The 21,362-nt window shown below is 41.7% G+C and overlaps 1 protein-coding gene across 1 annotated transcript in view; it reads left to right on the plus strand.

The window, feature by feature from the left end:
- The first annotated feature begins 1,128 nt into the window (after positions 1 to 1,128).
- BEAN1 (brain expressed associated with NEDD4 1) overlaps positions 1,129 to 21,362 on the plus strand; it is a 54,821-nt gene continuing 34,587 nt past the window's right edge. Inside the window, exons 1-3 of the mRNA XM_068693733.1 lie at positions 1,129 to 1,284; positions 1,989 to 2,063; positions 12,060 to 12,194. Coding sequence (XP_068549834.1) covers positions 1,254 to 1,284; positions 1,989 to 2,063; positions 12,060 to 12,194 — 241 coding nt within the window. The 5' untranslated portion in view covers positions 1,129 to 1,253. The remainder of the gene's footprint in view (positions 1,285 to 1,988; positions 2,064 to 12,059; positions 12,195 to 21,362) is intronic.

Raw genomic sequence — 21,362 nt, forward strand, 5'->3', positions numbered from 1 at the left:
GGATTTTAGCATAGAAATTGGTTAATTAAGAACCGAGTTCCTATAATTTTGGTAAAAAGTGCAAGTACTGCTGAGCCATAATGAAATCTATTTGCAAATTTCCAGGAAACTTTCAACTGCCTCAGACACACTTCATGCTTGCCTGAATTTAAAAAGTAAAAGAAAAAATAAGTGATTGATGACAGCAGCACACGTCTGACAGGAAGACCTGAGAGTTCACAAGCATTTTATCAACCCCAAACTTCATTACAACTCTGCGACCATCACTGCTGAACCAAGGAGAAATTAAACAGCCTGGACATTGATGGCAAAGGTATTCCTATGTGAGAGAAGTTGCTCACAGGCCTGCAAACAAGAAGTGAAGGAGCCGCCTGCAGGAGCAGTGCAGGGGGAAGCACCCTGCCAGCCGGCTTCTGGAGGCACCAGTGGGGCCGAGAGGAGTGCACAAGAGAAAGGAATTGCCACTACAAGTTGGTTCCTAGAAAAATCCAAGCTGCTGCTAAAAGGACATGCCAGAAAGGCAGCATTTCTCACACGCTTTGCCTAAGCAGTTGATAACGTGGTTTTTCTGTTATTTTTCGTACCTAAACGGCCCGTGATGAAAGTTCACATACAGCAGTCCCTGCTGCAGCCCTGCTCGCTCTATCTCCAGCACCGGGGCGTTTATCCCGTGTGATGGCAAACATTTCCGAGATCCCCGGCAGAAACGTGCCGCCCTAGTGCAGCCGTGTTCCAGCTGTGCCTTGCACTAAATCCTGCAGGATCGCCCCGAGCCGCCCGCACCGCTTCCCCCGCAGCGCCGGCTAATCCCGGCCGTGCCCTCCTTTCCTTCCCTTCCCTTTCCTTTCCCTCCTTCCCCTCCCTCCCTCCGCCGCCGCCGCAGCTCCCCAGGAGCCGGCAGCCGCCTCCAGCTGGGAGCCCGAGCCCCTGCAGCGCTCCCGTTCCCCAGAGCCGGCACCGGGGCGGGGAAGGGGCCGGGCGGGACCCCCCTAGGCCGCGGCCGGCCCCCGGGGATGCGCAGCCCGGAGCCCCCCTCCCCGCGGCCTGCCCCGGGGGCGCCCCTCCTCTCCCCCCGGCGGCGGCGGCGGGCAGGGCCGGCCGGGGGGGGCCGCGGCGGCCGGCCCCGGCGGGGCGGAGGTCGGCCGCCTCCACACGCCCCCCGTCCAGCAGCCGGCGGCGGCTGAGGGAGGAGGAGGAGGCGGCGGCCGCGCCCGCCTCGCCTCCCGCCCGCCGGGGAGCCGCGGCTGAGGCGCATGGAGACAGCGGCCGGCGCCGCGGGCTGGGGTAAGGCGCGCTGAGGCGGCGGGGCTGCGTCCCCACGGGGCTCTGTCCCGACAGGGCTCTGTCCCGACAGGGCTGCGTCCCGGGGCGTGGGGCGCGATCCCGCGGCGGCTCGAGGCACCCCGGTGCTCTCCGTGCCGAGGGGCAGAGGGGCGGGCGGGGCGGGCTGAGGGGAGCCCCGCAGCTCAGCGGGGGCTGCCAGGAGAAGCCGAACCCCTCGCGGCTTTGGGGGGCTCGGAAGGAAGCCCCGAGGTGCAAGTGGCAAATGCCGAGGCTCGGTGCGCCGGGCGCTGTGTGCCCATGAGGTGTGCTCCTGCCCCACGCAGCCCAGCGGCGCTGGAACTGGGAACCAGTCCCTCCGTGGTACTGGGCGCCTGCCCACCGACTGGGGACGACCTCCCAGCGATAATTACCATATTTACATAACCTGTTGTTGTTTATACGTGGGCTTCTGAACCCAGAGGCATTAAAGTCCTGTAGAATATCATTTCCTGAACAGGAGGGATTCCTGGAAGTATGAAGCAACGACTTGTTTATTTATTTTTACCCCATTCAAGCTCCATCTGTGTGCATATCGGGTCAGAAACGTGTAACGCTGCTGCCCTAGAGAACGGGACCCTGTTAACCACACCGTGTCTTCATCTGACATCTGGTCCCGAAACAAAACCAAACTGCTATTAAGGACCTTTTTTTTGTTCCCTCCTTAGTTCTTTTCTTCCATCTTCCTCTGATCTCTGGAAGCTCCATCCGTATTGGAATAGGCAGCAATTATTCCAATCTCTGTAAGTAGTCTCTTTTTTTTTTTTTAACTGCATTAATGGCATGCCTTGCAGTCATGTACAGCTGTAGGAATATTGTATTTAAAGTCCTCTAGCAGATAAACATCAATCCATTAAAAGGCAAATAGCTTCCTGACTAAGAAAACAACTGAGTTAACTGAAACTGACTCGAGCTTGTGATCTCTGTACAGGCAAAACTCACAGAAATTAGAGAAAGAATTGCCTGAAATAGAGGACTGTACAACTAGTCCCAGGCACAAGTACTTCACTATTTCTTTTTCCAAAAAAAAAAAAAAAAAAGCTTCCTCCTTCTCAGCATTTTCTCCTACAAGAAATTAGCACATAGCTGCTGAAACTGATCGACAAATTGAGCACACTGACATCAGTCAGAATTTATGTCATTTTGGCACTCACTACTGAAACAAATGTGGCTAAAAATTACTTCCACTCACCGAAATACAACATATCTCCTGACATTTGACTTCCTTCCATTCTCCTTTTAATGACTGGCTTTTGTAGTTATTACATGAAAGTTTTTTTGAAATGAAAATATGACATTTTAAGAGCCAACTCTGCCTATGTCACTGGCTGTATTTCAGTAGAAAACCACGTGTATGCAAGGAATCACATTAGCACATCCAACCTCTTCGATAAAAGAATGCATAATGATAAAATACCTAACCAAAAATACCTAACAAAAATTAAACTACCAGGGTATCTCAGAGCAAGTGCTGCATCTCAAGAAAAGTCATACTGAAATGTTATAACTAGATTATGTCTTCTATAACAAAACTTTCAAGCCAAGATGTCCTTCATGGGTGAGAAATAATAAAACCTGAAATTTACAGAAACAGGCAGCAGACAAAAAGTTCTCGCATTTACTTTGGAATATGCATAAAGCATGACAGAGTCAGGCAGCTGTTATCTTCCTAGACTGGAAAAACTAACAAGATGAGTGTTTGCTGCATGCCCTACCAACTTGGAAGAGCTATTCATATTGTCACCACCAGCATCTGTCAGCACTAGGTATTTGGAGGCTCTAACCCTAAGAGGCTCTATGGCAACTAAGAGCAGAGTTTGATCAGTAAATCTGGTTACAGTGCAAAACCAAATAAACACAAACTGCTTTTCTTCAGACAGTCTGGTAATTCCTTAAACTCCTAAATAAAACCATGCTAAAGTTGGGCTTGAGTAAGTGCAAAACTAGTAGCTGCTGATTAAAACTTTTCATCCTCTGTCTACCTAATGTATGACCAACTAGCATCACCTAAGTCATAGAAAATACAAAATAACACAAAAATGACAGAGAATTGTAAAAGTTAACGTTGCTATAGCCACATGTAGCAGTCTATAGATTTATTAAAGAATTTCCTGTAGATACGGCAAAAAAAAAAATGAAAATGTACTTGCTCATGTTGTTACAGGTTAATATTACAAAATATCATTTCCATTATTTCCCAAGAGAACTGTTATTTTAGTATTATGCACACAATGACATTCCACAGCACTTCATTGCATACAAAGTCACTACGTGCTTAGTTTGGGAATTCAGAGCAGAGTAACACAGTTCTCTATCCGGTCTTTGCTTTTGTGTTCTTTGACCCTTCCCTACCACTGCACCTCCCAAAGAGACCAGTTCTTCACAGCAAGACAAGTTAGGATTGCATTAACTGTATGTTAGAGGAGCTTTGTAAAGCAGGTATTGCAGCAAATATAGTTCAGAGTAGTCCAAGTATTGCCCTGATTTCCAAATGGGTGCCTACTTCTCTTCAAAATTAAGCGTTGGTAAGGCAGCTTTTCTGAGTTAGTTCAGGTAGGCCCAATGTTCTGGCCTTCTTTGTGTTTAATTACTGTAACGCTCGGACTGTGAAATGTTAAATTATGTATTAGATCTAATGAGTTAACACAATAACAGGCAGGTGTTAGCCAAAAAGAAAACCCCATAAAATGTGGCTTGTGCATTTACTGCAAACCCAGAAAGTGTCTCCCCCTGTTACGTATGAATTCATGTATACCCAGTACTAGACCCATCTACTGTCCAAACACTGAATTTCCTACGTGAATGGAAATGCCCAGGAGCAGGACTGAAACTCTTCTCATGCCAGGAGTCCGCTGTGCCTTGAGAACACCGCATCTCGTACAGGACAGAGTGGTGAAGTCACTCAAGCCAAGTCCATGCAACCTAATACTCAGGAATGGAGAGCTGTGTGACTTCAGCCACACAGTACCAAGGCAGGTGGAGAATGTCAATGTTTAGTGGAACTTTCTGATTAGAAACAAAAATTAGTTTTGTTGCTTTGCATATTGCAGAGAAAAAAAAAAAACACTATTTTTTACCTTTTGGTCAGAAGATTGTTTTAATAAGTAGTAAGTCAAAATTCTCTCTCAAAAATGTTAATGTTATGAGCATTAATCATTATCAGTCAGAAGTCATGAACCACAACCACCATGTAATAGATGAATGAAGGGGCCCAGAACTGTCAGAGCAGTAGAACAGCAGAGAAATATTTGTAACTAAATTGCCTTCCCTTCTTGCATGCTTCCTCCTCGGGAGGTCCTAGATTCACCTCTGAAGAAAAGTGTTTCAAGCGTAGGAAAAAAAAAAAAAAAGACTTTTTCAGTCAATTACACAGTCAATACTTATCAGCTATTTTAAGAACATAGCTATTTTACAACTGTCAAGTGACTGTATAGTTTTGTATTTAAATATTAATATGTCTTGATGATAACCATATTTAACTATAATATCTCAGCTGTTACATCTAAGAGCACAAGGAATGTCCAGAGATTTGTAAAATGTTCATTTTGGCACAGAAGTCAAGAAAAATAGAAGTATAAAATATGCAGACTGTTTAAAATTCAGCCTTAAGACTCCTGTGTTATAACCTTTGCTCATATTAAACAGTGTTATCTCACAAAATCAAGAAGGAACAAAAGAGCTCACCTCACACTGCGGCTTTCTGTATGAAAGCACACCCAGTCAGGCACAGGGACAAACTTGCATTAAGAAAATGGTGCAGCAAATTCTTATCCTACGACCAGTAGGCCCCTGACCAGACAGTTCGGCTGCTGTCCCTCACATCCAGCTCCCACAGCTGGCTCCCAGCTGTGTCGCTGACTCCAGCACTGTGAGCTGTGCTTGGACACCCCAGGAAGACAGTGGAAGGTTGAGCAAACTCAGAAGCAAGGAAATCTTTCTGCACACAGCAAGAATAAATTACTCTCTCCCCTGCTATAGACTAGGGAATCTTTAGCTCTTGTTCTTGATAGAAAATCCTGCATTTTTTCCCAGAATGGTCTCCAAACCCAGCCAGGTTAATACAGTTGGCTAGATAGCAGTATTCAAGGAACATAACGTCAAATTTGTGTGCATGTCGAGCCCAGTGCCTCAGTTCAAACAAGAGAAGGAACTGGCTGTGTAGGTATCTCAGAGTGGTCTGTTAGCTGCACCAGCTGTGAGACATACAGAGGGACAAGAGATTGCTTCTAGCCTGCGTGTGACAGCTCTGCTGCAAGCTGTGGAGCCAGGATGATGCCAGGATGTGCTGTGGAGCGAGTGATGGGTGTGCACTAAGACCTGTACCCGCAGGATGCCTTGAGAAGTGTCAGCGACCGAAGCACCACCATCTGCCACTCACTTCCAGCCTGTCTAGCCACAGAACGCCAGAGACAACGTAGGTCTGTGATGCCAGGCAATGGGGCAAGCACACGCTCCACTAGGCTCCTCTTCTCCAAATACACAGCAAAGTTTAATCTAGAAAAATTGGCTTTCTTTTCTTCCACTGTCTTTTTCTTGTAGCGTGGATGTTTTCTGATGGCACCAAAGAGGCTCCCTAATCCCCTTCCTTCAAGGTGCAGCCCATATCTCCCCAGTTTCCCATGCAGCACTTAAGAATGTGCAGAATCAAGGACATTCGAATGCTTCCAGAACTGTAACTTAGCGTTCTTTGTTCTTCTCCCCTAATAAGTCATATCCTGCTCAGTATCCTTCTGACATCAATTTATTTTGTGATGGCTTGGTATCATTTCAGTTATTCACATCAAGAGTGTTTTTTCACATTTTAATTTATTAGATTGGATCCTGCACTAGGAAGGTATCTATTTCTCACCAAGCCTGACAATTTCTCATTCTCCTTTATGAGGATGTAGGCTGACTATTCCAAATCATTCATTTCCACTTTAGCTACTGACTTGATTCCTCAGTTTCAGCAGCTTCTCCCCACTCCTACCTCCCATGCCTGATTTTTGTTTATTTTTAGTGTAGAGAACAATAGACTGAAATTCATTCCATGCAACTACTAGGCAAAAACACACAGATTAGAGACCAATCCTGTTCCCTTTTAAATAGAAATTACGCTTTAGTTTTTGAAAGGAACTGACCAAACTGGTACAAGGAACAAGACTGGGATAAGAGCAGGAGGGAAGATGAGTTTTAGAAGTGTTGATCACTATTAATTCTGTCCTTCTGTCACTTCATAACTATGTAACGACTGAGCTAGATGTTAAAGCATCTAAAGCTGCCCAGCCACCTCTCATTCAACACTGAGGGGTAGACACCTAATTGATTAGCAGCTCTTGTAAAGTCTACTCACAGTGTCTGTCTTCAGATGCTTTGAAACTTTGGCTGCAAATTCAGAGCTGGCAGAAGCAAGCAATTCAGTTAGCTTTGGCAGATTCAGGCAAATAGTAAGTTTGGTTGCAAAACTGAATCCATACAACTTGCTACAACTTCCTGAAACACATTTTATTTTTTTTAATAATGTCATTGACACACCTACAGTCTTGAAGAGTCTGTGTGAAGATAATTTGTTGCAGCCTTTCAGACAGAGCCACCTGATCACCACCTAGTCTCAATGCAGATTTTGCTTCTACAACACTTTCTTTTCCGGGCCTAAATTTCTTATCTTTAATTGTTATTTTTAGCTGCAAGCAAGTTAATCCCTTCTCTATCATTACAATGGAGATTTTCCTTTCAGCAACTGTGTTACTGCATTAAAAGACCACATAAGTAAATAATGAAATACATGAGTTTTGGTCACTTTTTGCTTTTGAATCTCTTCTGTTGGCAATTAGTCTTTGTTTAGTTTCAAGGTTTAAGAGAAACAGCTCTCCAAGCATACAGTCTTGACAGGTTTTCAGCATCCTCACTTTATTTGGATTTAGCTACACAGTTGTGACATGATTACTTCTACCAGTATGATGGACACTTAAAGACCCAACTGAGACCAAAGCTTTATTGTGCTAGGTCCTGGACAGAGAAATGGGCCCTGTCCTTCCAGATTGTATAGATAAGACAAAAGGTTGGAAGAGGGAGAGTGGCAGAAAAATTAATTGCTTTGGATTACACAGCAGTTTAAAGAGAAAGCCAGGCTCTCCGGGCTGCTGGACTGCTATCTGTGCTTTGCTTGGCACACACACCCCGCAAAGAAGAGCAACAAAAATTAGCTATTTGGGATGACTTTTATGCATCGCTTGAAGTGCTTGTTAAACTATGCTAATAATCCAGCTCCTTGCACTAAACACATTTATGAAATCAGATGTTCCTTTGTAAAGAACATGGGGAATTCAACAGTAGATTGACAAAGCAGCTCTGACGTATTTGTACTGTTGTGTGCTGGGGTACGTGCTGCATACTACATTACTTAGCATCAGTCCCAATCAGGAGCTGTCAAAACATACAGGAAGAGCAAGAAATTGGTACATCAAGAACAAAAATTTTGTTGTTTCATTTTGTGCTGCCCCTTCCAGCAAACATCGTGTTTTTGTTTTCAGTCTTGCAAGACAGTTTGAAGCAGAATGAGCAACTGAAAAAACACATGGACACTTTTAAAAAGGGCTTTGATTTTAGAACACCACAGCTCTGAATGGGAACATGAGTGGAAACTATGATTTTGCAACTTGATCCTATTAGATAACCTGATCTGAGTGCATATGAAAGCCTAAGAAACTACTTCGTTCAGCACTACATTTCTGTGTTTCTGATTAAAAAATGTTTCTGCTGAATGAAGCAAGCTGCAAATTGGAAACTTTCCCAAAGCTTGAAGACATAAGGTAATAATACAGAAGTCCTGGAACATCTTTAGAAAAAGAAATAAGATATTTTTGTCCAGACCTTCAAATGTGAAGCTGATTGCCAAGTACAGCATTGTGAAATGCTGGAGTAAAGGTGGTATTAAGATACTTTAATAGTGTAGAGATGACATCTTGTCTAAGATCTCCACTTTAGGATTAATGTAAATTTCCTTAGTTGCAATCAATGCAAGAACTCTTAGGAACTGAGGGGCACAAGAAGTCACCACAGATCACAATCTCTCTTCTTTATATGGTGTGCATGCTCATCTAAATCATACAAGCACAGCAGAGCATTAAGCATCAAGTTAACACGTGCCACAGGCTTTCTCTTTCATCTTCTCACCAAACTTAAGAGCAGTTAAATGATCTCTACGTAGCTGGAGGATCCTTCTTCACCAGGCCTATTTCCCACAGCTGGCTGCAAAGGTTTCAAAGCCAGGCTGCAGTAAGGAATGAGGAACATGCTTTTACAAAGCCCAGATGTTATGTTGCTGAGAGTAATTCCTGCTGGTGGATGATCTGGGCATTATCAGACTCAGTGGTTGATATGGGAAGTGTGCTCCCGCTTTAGCAGATAAATTGTTCCTTGGAATTTTTTTTTTTAAATGGTGTTAACAGAGAAATAGAAATTCGGCTAACCTAAATCTAAAACAGCTGTAATTTGTTATGCGTATTTTAATGGCACAGGTTCATTTTCAACTTGTGGATTAATTTCATGAATCACAGTTAGATAAGACTGCACCTTAACCTAAATTTGATAGGATCGCTTTATGTTCCTAAATTATTAATTTTGAAGTCATAAATTAATTCAATCATGTATAGATTTGGAGCACAAACCCTGAAAGCCATCATCATGCCTGTGCCTGGCACACTCGGATTGGAACAGGTGGGCTTAGAACTGGGAAGTGCTTCTCCAGTGGAGACTTTGTTAGCTCCCTGTCATCTGTAGTAAAAAATGTTTTCAAATCAATTTACCTCAGGGTACAATGTCCTGTAAAGACAAAACACTGTGTTCTGGCCTCTACTGAGATAGAAACATCATTTGGAAAGTAATTCATTTTTCACAAATGAAGCTATCTGTGCTCCACAAGAGAAATCTGATTACCTGGAACTTAGACATTATCATGTGTTCCGTCAGAACTAAGACCGAATTATATGCCTATGTCCCTGACTGCTCCATGAGGCCCCAGCCTTGGTTTCCTCCTAAAAATCGTATTTACATATTTTTAGTCATTGTGTTTTACCAGGTATTTTGCAGCTTCCCTTGGCAATAGCTGGAACATTTACATCATCTGGATTTACTAAAGACGTATTTTACTCTTGATATATTCTGAACAGGCAGCTTTAGGGGATAGGTTTGCACACCCTTCTGTGTCTGCCATTGTCCCCCACTGCTCTTTAGTCCAAAGAACTGCATCTGCCCCTATCATTTCTTATAGCATTCAGTCTTAATAGTTTTCCCTGAAGGTAATAAAACACTGCTGTGGTTTTCTAACATTTTCATAAGGAGTGTACCCCAAAGTGGCTTAGACAGTTCAACAACAACCAGCAGAAACATGTACAATTACTTTCTGGATGAGGCAGGACGGGCATTTATTAACTGACCTTCAAAGAGAAGCCAGTAAGGTGGTAAAAAGTAGAACAGAAATTTGCTGTCACAGGAACTGTAGAAAAATTTCTAGCATCAAAAATGGGTGCAATTGTAGCCACTGATAGAGGGGAATTGTGTTGAACTAAAACAGGAACAGTGAAGAAGAAAGATACGAAAGGGTATAAAAACTGGAGCAGGTTCTAAGAGGATTAAAATAATTAGTGCACTTTTAGATTCGGTTATGAACTAAACGGGCTTTATAGAAAATATAAATGTGTATGTGAGATGCATACGGGGACCAATGACTTGAACAAATTTGCAAGCACTGTATTTTTTTCATTGGCATCATTTTCTTGCAGGTGAATTCCTTCTTGATATTTGCACTGACGATGCAAACAGTCTAACAGTCTAAACAGTCTAAAGCTAACAAAGTTGTTGCACTTCCACAATGACTACCTTTGATACCACAAAATAATTATTGCTTAGCTGCTTCTTCTGTAATGCTTTAACTCTCTAAAAAACAGACAGGAATCCCGACAACCTTAACTGCTGGGAGCTCTATTCCATTTTACCCAAAGATTGTCTGAGATACCCACCACAAATACAGAAGCCATTTGGGAAATGCACTGCAAGATGTTCTCAAAGTACATAACACTGTGATCTGATTATTGGCCTCTGGATTGCTGAGCTGCCAGGTACAAGCACACAGCCTAAGATTTACTGTAACAGTATGTCCTCGTGCTGGCGGTATTTATAAATGCATTTGGGGTACCGACATTTTCCACTGCAGCAGCTGTGTGGAGAACTGGAAGTCATGAACAATTACTCCTAGCTGCATCATTTTGCAGATATGAAGGCTGACAAAAAAGCACCAAATTAAAAACACTGGAGAGGAAACAAAACCCTGATGTATCAGAATCGTTGGTGTTCTGTCGGGTACCAATTTGAACGCTAGTCCTCTGTGCATTTGCTTTCAGGAGCTGGTGTTTCTCAAGTTGGGCCTGAACTTTTATTTGCCTGCATTTGGAGTATTTTAGATTGGTTAGAAAGCATATATATATTGGTTACACCATATATAACCATATATATATATTGGTTTAGAAAGCACATATATATGCTTTCTTTGAAAAATACACTTTTTCCCCCTCTTTTCCCCGATAACTTTCTGACTTCCTGATCTCCCATGAATTTGTTTGCCCCATACAGTATACAAGTAGATTTTAACCTAATGAGCTGGAATACATTTGAACATAACCAGCTCTTCTTCCAGCTTTCAGTCATTTTCTCAGCCTGTTTTCTATCTATGGCTAGGCACTGGCATTCCATGGGTATTTTGCAATGTGCAGTTATTATGTCCAAAAAAAAATGACAGATCCTCTTCCTTGCACAGAGGTACCCCCAGCTCCTTTAACTTTTATATCGGGACGCTATTGATTGTTTATGAAGATCAAATATAACAGCTCTTTTGAGTAGCCAGTAGCCACTCCCTCCTCAGGCATGCCCTTAGGACATTTGGATGAGGAAAAAGAGGTGCTGTTCAGACATGAGAAGTGACATCCCTTTACACAACGCCTCCATTTCTTGTGCAAATAGGTGAATATTATGACTCAAAACCCTATTTTTCTTAAGTAACAGGGTTTAGGCAGGTATATATCTCTTGCTTAAGAAAATTTGGTTTCCCAAAGGAATCAACAGTTCTGCTGGGAAGGCCCTGCCTGCACTTAAGCAGCCAGAGGCATGGTGTGTACACAGAGCTGCAGACCCTACCACAAAGTATCTAGTACCTCCACAAACCAAACCTAAGCATTTGTCTCCATAAATTTACCCAATGGTTTAAGTTTATTCAAAAAAAAAAAAAAGAAAAAGCTTTCCCACCCTATCAGACTGAGTTCCTATCTTTCTCCATCAAAGGGTTGGGAGAAGCCCTTAATCCAGTCCTTCAGACCTATACAAGGTAGTACACAATAATTTATTTATTCACCTCCATACATTTTGTGTTACTAAACTGGGGTAAAGATGGATTGTTTTGGTTTGGAGTTGATGCCTAGAGGTAAGGAGGCTAAGGTGCCTCTCAAACACAGTGCCCTGGTGGTTTTTTTTGGAGTATTTCACCCAGACCTCATCCTTCTCTAACACTATTTAAATGAGCAGCAACAATAGCCTAGGAAGCATTTGTTTAGGTCTCAGACCCTTCCCAAATCTAACAGAAAAGAGAGTATTTTCATCCACCCAGGGCTTTCAGAAGCAGGAAGGCTGCTTTGCAGTAGACACTGCGCTTTGTTACCCAGGAGGGAGTTGCTTGTTACACAGTCATCAATCGTTTCTCCTCCTTTCAGACGAACAGAGCATTCTGCCTTGTAAAAAAGAAGAACTCCAGTGTGGTAACGGCCTCTGCCTCTCAAACTGGCTGCGCTGTCACTACAAGAAGGACTGTGGCAGAGACTACATGTCCATCAAGCTAACCTGCTCAAGTGAGTTACCCTGCACCTTCCCAAATTGTGACAATGTCCTATGAATGCAAATCCGTTTTCTCACTGAATCTGTCTTTGTAGCAATATGCTGTTCCACATAGGAGATTTGATCTGGTTTTGCTGTTGCAAGGATACAGATATTTAGAGCTTTACTTATGTCTAAATCATTTATGCTACATGCATTTCAAGTGGAATAGTAATCAAGTATCAGCGGTAGCGGGAAATGGAAGATTTGGTCCAGATCAAAATGCATTAAGCTAATGTATTGTGAAGGATACTGCTCTGAATTGCCAGTTGGGAAAATAAAATATAATAAAATAAAATAGAATAAGGCCTTAAAAGGCAGTAATCACTGCCGGAAACAATTAAACACTGGCGGCTCTACAGAGCAGTAGCTGCTGGCTGGGCACTCTGCCTTTGGAAATGTTGATGCGAATAAACAAACTGCCAGTGGATTAAAATTATACTTTGGGGGAGCAGAGGAGAGGTAAGAATTACTGTCAAGTCAGTGATATCCAGTGTATTTAAAGGAGTAACAGAGTAACCGCTGTAAACAGTGCAGATAGCTTTAGCCATTTGTTTCAGAAGACCGTTCTGTCAAACAGGTTGAAAGATGAGTTGGAGAATTTCTGATGAAGGAGCATGTTGTAATCTCAGCATAGCCATTTACTAGCAAACCTGGTGGTTTAACCATCTCAGCTTTTTCTGTTCCTACTTATTCTCATCACGTTTACTTGTTAATTTCAAGCTACAGCTTTAACTCTAAAATCTTCCTTTTAACATGCCCATTTTGTAGCTAGCAACATCCAAGAGCACAAATACTTTTAGACGCCTATTTCACGTGGCAAAAACTGGAGTGATCCCATACTGCTGTCACTGCTTGCCAGAAATATTTGTTGACTTTGGTTTTCGAGTTATCACAACATTGTACACAAAAGAGCACAGCCACAGGTCTGCAAAAAGACCACAAGTTACAATAGGGAAAGCAAAATGACAGCTACTGGCAGATGAAAGTAAACCCAAAACTGAGTTTCAGGAGCAAGCCCAGTACACCCATCCTCTAAGTGGTACTCAGATCCACAGAGGCAAGGCAGAGCTAAAGCAAAGTCAAAGCCTTTGAAACATGCACACCATAGACAGCAGGTCCTCGACTCCAAGTGTTTAGTCCCCAGAGCCGTGCCTGTCACAACCCACTACCTGGCTTACACTGGAGTTCAAACATTAATACTATAGAATTGCTTAAAACTATAGAATTGCTCACAGCCCATTAAATGGAGCAGGCTCTGGATCCACAGAGCATGGAAAGATTTGGGGTTTACAGACGAGAATACAGGAGGACTAACATGCCCAGGAGGACATGAGCTGAATTTAGGCAAGACCTCAGCTCTCCGTGCTTTAGTCATTAATCTGATCAGCAGAGATTAGAGCTATACATGTTTTGTTTTGTTTCTGCGAGAACGTGTTGGGGAGTGGTGGTACAAGATTAGTAGGAACACCTCAGTTTTGATGATCTTATATATCTTCCTAGATCACATGAAAACCTTTTAACAACTTATATCTCACAGTAGTATTATTTTCTGCCCTTCCACAAAGGTGTGCATAAAATAGTGAGTGGCAACCGGCTCTTTTTAATATACAATAAATAAGTATTTTTTGAAATGCAAAGCTGTCAATTCAGTAGTAAAAAGCTACAACAGTGACAGCTGACAAAACAGAGTCAAATAGTCACACGTTTGCTCTGAACACATTACAGTTTGAAGAGCTCAAAAAGACAAAACCAACAGATCATTTGCAATGGTTACAGAAGCGCACACAAATCAGAAACTGCCTAGAGGAGAAATTCATTATTTGGAATGGAAAGACTGATTTGCTGTTCACAGCTGAACTTGAGAGCAGAGTGTTATCCAGCAAGGCACTAACATCTGTCACTTCATCTATGCTTCACAGACACAGAAATGTTTCAGACAAGACGGGTGCCAAAGCACCTCTGTCGTGTGTTGATTTTGCTGAACAGCAGCAAGACCTGCTAAAAAATCAGCACCAACAGAAAATCTACACAGAAAGGCTGTGCAGTTAGATCTGCTTTTGTGGTTCTTTTCAGCCTCATACCGTCCAAAACAGCAGCGCTACCTAGTAAAGGAGGACAAGGCAGTGACAGAACTAGATAAAACTGAAAACCTGACAGGTTTCCATACACAGCAGCACTTGCAGTAAGAAACCTGAGCACGTGGCTGTGTGAGCACATGAAAATGAAGTGCTTGTGTACAAAAAAATCCCCTTGTGACTAAACTACAGATAACATTATATAATTTGTAAGATGACTGTGTACATTTAAATATTTCATTCCTATTTTCTTTCTTTCTATACATGTATAAGGTAGAGCCATTCCACTGGAATTGCTATTTCTAACTTGTTTTTTGTAATACTAACATCTAAACATTTAACCCACAAGACAGACCTTAGTTCACGCTAGCTCATCCTAGCACATTTTAGAATTTCCTGGCAGGAGCCATGCACCTGTGAAGCTCACTGAAAGCAGCACTCATTTAAAGCATTTTACCCTTGAGCTGCAAAGCTTCTGTGAAAGTATCAGGAAAACATTTTATATATTAGTTACCATTGTTCTTTCTCATCCCAAATTCGTTGTTTACTTTGCAGTTACATTAAATGTCTGGTAATAGATATTTTTCAAGATGGTCTCAACAAACACACTCCCAGTGAGAATTTTGGCCTGTTTATGAAAAGCAGTGCAGTTCACTCCCCAGGAGCTTCCAGACTTCTAAACAGATGCCTAACTTCAGATCGTAACATCCAGAAGCATGTCATGTTGTGCCTAGTGCAGCTTTTCAGATCAAATAGGTTTTCCAGAGTCTACCTGTTAGAAATTTATTTGCCCAGCATTTTTCCATAAATGGAAAAACAAATGGCCAAGTTCCTCAGTTTGTTTTAGGTGCACACTGTGCATGTACATTCACTCCAGGGGATTTCAGATTTGTCAGAATCTAAGGGGAACGTGTGAGATCTAGCTCTTAAAACATTGGCAGTACATCAACCACAGGGGCAAACTAATGATAGAGCCAAAGGGAAATTACTTTCAAATCACCTCCTGCTCAGTGTGTCATTAATGCCTAACAATATTCTGGATTCACTTACATAGGCATTGCGAGTGAATAAAATAAGAACTTTTTGTCCTAGCATTCATGAAATCAGATAGAATAGTGTCTGTAGAGGGGGCTCCCTGTAACCAGTAACCACCACCGTGTGGTCTCATTACTCATTCAGCATCAGAGGTTGCTTTGTAGAAACTATGCAGGTAAGCAGCACCTCAGAAATGGGAAGGGCAAAGAAAAAAGAGACCGCTCCCACTGCAGAACTCTCCAGATTGTGACTTGCCCAGTTCTAAGCAAATGGCAGAGACTGCAGCATATCCTGAGACAGTGAGAAAGATTCCAGAGGGCTTACACAGTGTGCTATTTATAAGGGAAAGACAGGCTGTAGTATTTTACACATCCTTTCAGAGCCAGGCACGTATGGGAAAAGCTCTGCAGCTAGCCACAGTGAAGTGAATTTTCGGGGACAGGAAGGAAATCAGGAAAATACTGTGTCCTCCAAATCATGAATCAGCATCTACTTAGATGAAAAGCGGACTTCTGAGTGAGGCTACATTCCAGGGGAGATTTCCATCCTACATTTAGCACACTGCTACAAGATGGAAAACGTTTGTACTGTTGTCATCACAAACTATATTCTAGTTCACAACAAGTTTGCAGGATAAGCTCTCTTTAGAGGAGGGATTCTTTGTTCTTTTTGTAGCACCTCACACATCTAGCTTCCTCACCACGTTACCATAATGTCTAGAAGACTTAAGTAAAGAACAGTACCAGTCTGCATGTTAAAGCAGAGGCCTGACATTTCTAAAAGGCTGTTTATGGCACTACAGTAAGCAACAGCAGCTTGATGAGCTCTGTGTGTGCATTCAGAGATGATTCTTAAACAGCCAAGAGTATATGCTTACCAACAGGTGATGTGTGCATTTGTATATATAAACATATTTCTGTAAAAGAGGTGACTTAACTTAAAAATAAAAAACACAATTATTCATTTCACACTGCAGGATTATAAATTCCCACAATTCTATTGATTTTTACCCTCCCTGTGTAGGTAGATTTTACCCTCTAGAGTTATTTCAGTGTTCAGAAACAAATAATTACTCTCTTAGCATACTCTGGGAGCTTAGTTTTAGCATTTAAGAGGCAAAACTGACACAGAAGTATTTCATTTAATGTGCAGCTACCATGAAATTTCAGGCTAATGGGAAAGAACTTGAACTATTTAAAGTGTATTTCAAGCCTGAATATATTTGCCTATATACTTCCTGTATCAGCCAAACAGAATCACCACAAGAAACTGGATTCTTGTGTCTTTCTTCCTCTCTCTTTCTCCCCCTTTCTCTTTCTTGTGCTCCCTTTTCTTAAATTGACTGACAGTGATTTTTTTCCCATTAAATTCCCTTGACTCAGACGTAGAACCAGTGCTAAGTCATAACAAAAGCAGTGTACTGCATGTACTCCACAGAAACCGCCCTGAGAAGCAATGCATAGATTTGTTCCAGTTGAGAAAACAAGCTAATATTTCCCTTGCCATAAGAAGAAATCAAATGTATAATCTTTGCTCAAGGGTTAACCATGTATTTCTTCAGAAAATATGCTCAGCAAAATGGTGTTGACCTGTAACACTTAAGACGTACTTGTCTTTGCCTATTTTTCAGCTCCCAGTCCTTCAGCCAGCTTTATAGGATAGAAGCTCACTTGCATACCAATTCTTTATCTGCATTTTAGTGTCTCATGCAACCTATCTGCTTTTTTTAAGGCTCTATTATTTATCTAGACAGATTTCGAACTCATGAGAAAATAGTTTTAAAGGATAAAATTCTGCTTCAGATTTAAACATAAGTTTTCATTGGAAACAAGGAATTTTTCCCACTGAAGCTAAAGATCATCATAACCTGTACAATTACTACTCCCACTTCCATGGGTTACATGGCTGGAGCCTTTTGTGCCAAAGGAATCGTGTCTCATGTACTTCATACTTCTTTATTACCAAAATAACTAAATACTGCAAAACTTACAGTAAATTTCCCCAATGACTTTACTTAAGGCTCATGTTAACAGGAGCCAGACTTAATGTTTGTCCTAAAAGCTGCATCTATACAGACAATCCCACAAACTGTCTTCCCATCAGCATCACAGATTGTTCGGAATAGCAACCTCCATCACTGTAGTTGCAGCTTTATATATTGCCAATCTGGTAATCCTGCCAATGGGAAGTTCTTTACAGGTAACTCTGCTTGGAGTCAACTAGGATAGTTAATCTATTCCTGAGATTATTGAGGGAAGTATGTCTAAATACTATGCAGTCTTTGCTTTTGTACAGTTTTTGTTGGAAAAGCAAATTCTGAGAGAGGCATGGCAGCGTTATTTAAACATCTGTTACATGAACATAACAGCTCTTGAAATAACAGTGACAGCAGTCTCTGAAAATATTAAATTTCAACCCCATTAATGCATCCTGTTGTTTCTGTTCATTCCAGGTTAATTCCATTAGGTACCCTTTCAGAGTCATTCCAACCAAAGAAAAGAAATTTGTCATTTTACCACTTCCTTGCTAATTTGTATCCAGGCTTCAGCTAGTTCTTGCAGACAGTTTTGGGGAGTGTATTCACACCATCTGCCAAGGAGCTCATGTACACTGTATCAGCTGTGGACAGGGACAGGAGTTCATGAAGCTGATTTCAAAGGGTCCAACTTGCTCTGTAGATGCATCCACTCTGTTGTTAGTGCCCAAATGGGAGACCCAGCGAGCTTTGATTCTTAAAATAAGCTGCTAGGTAAAGTTTCAGAAGTGGGTGAATATTGCACTTAATCTGCATGGTACTGTCACGCACCACTGAAACAGAGTGAAACATAATGTTATTCCTTATATTCAGGAATACCACTGTAGTGTATTCAAACTTCTCTATTAGGACAAGGACTTAAAAATACCCAAAGAAGATGGAGGGAGAGAATGTGCAGAAGGAAGGGGGAAAAAAAGAAACATTTGCATCTAATCTGGGGGCATCACAGCATATGAGTTCTGAACTGACTTGCTAGCTCAGTTTTGTAGTGAGAAACTCTCTGTATTGTTATACTTTGAGACATACAGAAACATTTCTTTGATTTTATTTTTACTGGAAGAGAATTAGAAGTTTTAAAGGAGAGCTGCTATCAAGGCAGCAGGCCAAAGGCTGCTCTGTAAACCTATGCAGACAAGGAACTGATCTGGTTATGGAATTGTCTCAATACACACTTTCCTCTGAAAAGTAAAATGAAGTATATGAATTTTAAAATAGGCTACTTTAAAACACGTAACTAATTTCTATTGTAACTCTTGTATAAATGCAAGCTTTCAAAAACACAAGACAAGAAAAAGAGCCCATCAGGTAGGCAAATAGTTCCCATGACAGAAATGTGTTTAACAGTGACAGTTTTTGAACATGCATCTCAGCAGTCCCCAAACTGGAGAATTTAGTATGAATCAAATCAAGAGTTTATTTGAAGTGCCTAAAGTATGCACATAAGTGCTTTCCTGAATCAAGGCCCAGTACTTTGTCCAGTCTCCTTCTAAATAAGTGGCAAAATCCAGCTTTTTGGCACATTAGCCTTACAAAACATGAGTTAGTGAAAAATAATATATGCAATGGAATTGACAATATGATGAATAGAGAGCAAATAGGAAAAAAAAAGTCAGCAGGGCCAGGGGAAATAAAATCTACTTAAAATCCTAAATTCAAATATGCCTTAAGTTATGACTGAAATAATTTGCTTGGTTCCATCTGAGTGCCTACCAGAAGAGGTTTGTTCAAACCATTACACTGCAGTATTGCTGTTAGCTGCTGGGCTTTGTTTCAGAGAGCACAGTGGCAAATAAATACAGATTATGTACAAATACATAAGGAGGGCAGAAAAAATACATAATGGTAAATGGAAAAGGTATTTTCCTATCTATATTAATCAGCACTGCTAGACTCCCATCAAGAACAGGAATTCACAGAACTAGTAAATGCTGCTTGTAAATGAATGAACCACTGCTGATACCCTATCTGTAAGATCCCGCCGCATAGCAGAGCCAGAGGAAGGCACATACTGCTCATGTGAAAGGAAAGCTGAACAGTTCAGCCTTCCTTCAGATCATGCTTCTGTCCTAAAGGAAAGAAGCTCTTCATCTTTGTAACACTGCACCTACTATAAAAGTTACATGGGCAAGAGGATTCTTTGCTGGGAATTGATCATGCTTTCACAAAAAAGCTTCAGGGCAATTACAGGGATAGCTTTTGCCTTCCATGGATTTAGTTGTCTGGCTCCAAGACTGAGGGATTACTTTGAATTTGAATATATAGGATTCATACTATGAAGATGCAAATAAAAAAAAAATGTAAAAAATCTAACCTGAAGATTCAGGTTACGTTCAAATTGTGAAGATCCCGAAAGCCTGAATGAGCAGGGCTGCAGTTTGAGAGCAAAACCTCTGGTTGCGAGAGCAGAGGAAAGACACCCCGGGTGTTTGGTGTGCCCCAACAGCGCAGCCTGGTGACCCTGGGTGTGCTGACACAGGTGTTTGTGCAGCAGGCACGGGGACTGAGCCTGGGTCTCTAGGAGCAAGGTCAGGGTGCTGATTCTGCTTCTAGGAGCAAAGTGGCATGGGGAAGGTTTTTATCTGCTCAGTTCCCTCTTCCAAGGTGCTTCACACCATGGCCATAAAATGTTGCAGTGGGACCTCGGGGATGTGCTCTGCCAGGTGCAGGACAGAATGGGTAAGGCTGGTGTGGCTTCTGTGTGCCTCTGCTCATGAAGCCCCAAGTCTGCTGCTAAGAACAGTAACACACTGGGGATTCTCCCGGGAAAGAAAAATGTCAGAACTGACGCAATGTTTGCAGTAATAAGCTGTGTTGGCAAAATTCTTGTGGATGTCACCAAAATGTAAATGAACTCCACTGACTCAGGGAAGCAATCTCCAGAAGAAAGAGACACAGAACTTATTTGCATTTAGCAGGGGATTACAAATAAAATTGTTCTCAGACTGAAACTGTTGGCTCAGTGTCAGCAATGCAGAAATGCATTTCTCTTCCTTCAAACTTTAATGCCATGAGAATAAAATTTGTATCCCTGTGCTTGTTAGCTAGCTGGTTTTCACACATAGTCTGATTCAGGAATCCTGATTCTCAAGGCTAGGAATATAGCGTGTGTACACTACATAGAGAGCACAGCAGGGATATGTACAAGTCCATAATTGATAGAGAAACAAGAGGTCAGTCCATGAAAATACAAGACATTCATCGCTTCATTAAGATACAATGAGGTTACTCCACAAGCTTTGGTTGGGCTCCAGACATATTCTTGCCCTGAGTATTACACTGGGGTTTACTCTTTGTAAAGCCAGTGCTGAGTACTATAAAATCCCTGTTCTGGACATATTCCATAGGACATGAGCTAACAAGGACAGAAAGTTTACCTGAAGATGAAAATGAATGAATGAGACAGAGCTATGTCTCATAGGTCAAACTTTTGTTGACCGTAAGAGGGAAATATCATCAGGATAAAAAACAAAATACAGAAATACAGTAGAGGAATGTTACTTGTGTTTCCTAGGTTTTAAATAATATAAAGCTAAATAAGAAAAATCTAACTGACATAAGTACTATACTTTCAGCATGTAGAATAAATAACACAGTAACCCCCACTGCAGAAGAAAGGAAAATGAGGAAAAAAAAGTTCCCACTGTCTCTCATTTTTTCTTCTATTTTCCATCTTAACCCATGTAATATTAATCATACTTAAATCCTTCGCTCAACTAAACATTGTGCTGGTAACTCATCCTTCTTCCAAAGATCACAGAAAGTGCAGGAAAAACATGCAGGATTAGAACATGACAGCACAGAACGCAGATCGTACGCCACAGTAAACGTTGATAAGGTTTAATGTAAATCACAAGTCAATTCAAGGAAGAGCAGAGTCAAGGGGCTGCCCTTGTGGTTGTTGACTTACAAAACCTCCAGCTAAAGCTCCACGCCACTCCAATTTAGCGGTGCGTGCATCCTCAGCCTCAGCACAACCATCTGTCCTCAGAAGACTG

This window comes from Anas acuta, chromosome 10, assembly GCF_963932015.1.
Source record: "Anas acuta chromosome 10, bAnaAcu1.1, whole genome shotgun sequence".
Classification (NCBI taxonomy): Eukaryota; Metazoa; Chordata; class Aves; order Anseriformes; family Anatidae; genus Anas; species Anas acuta.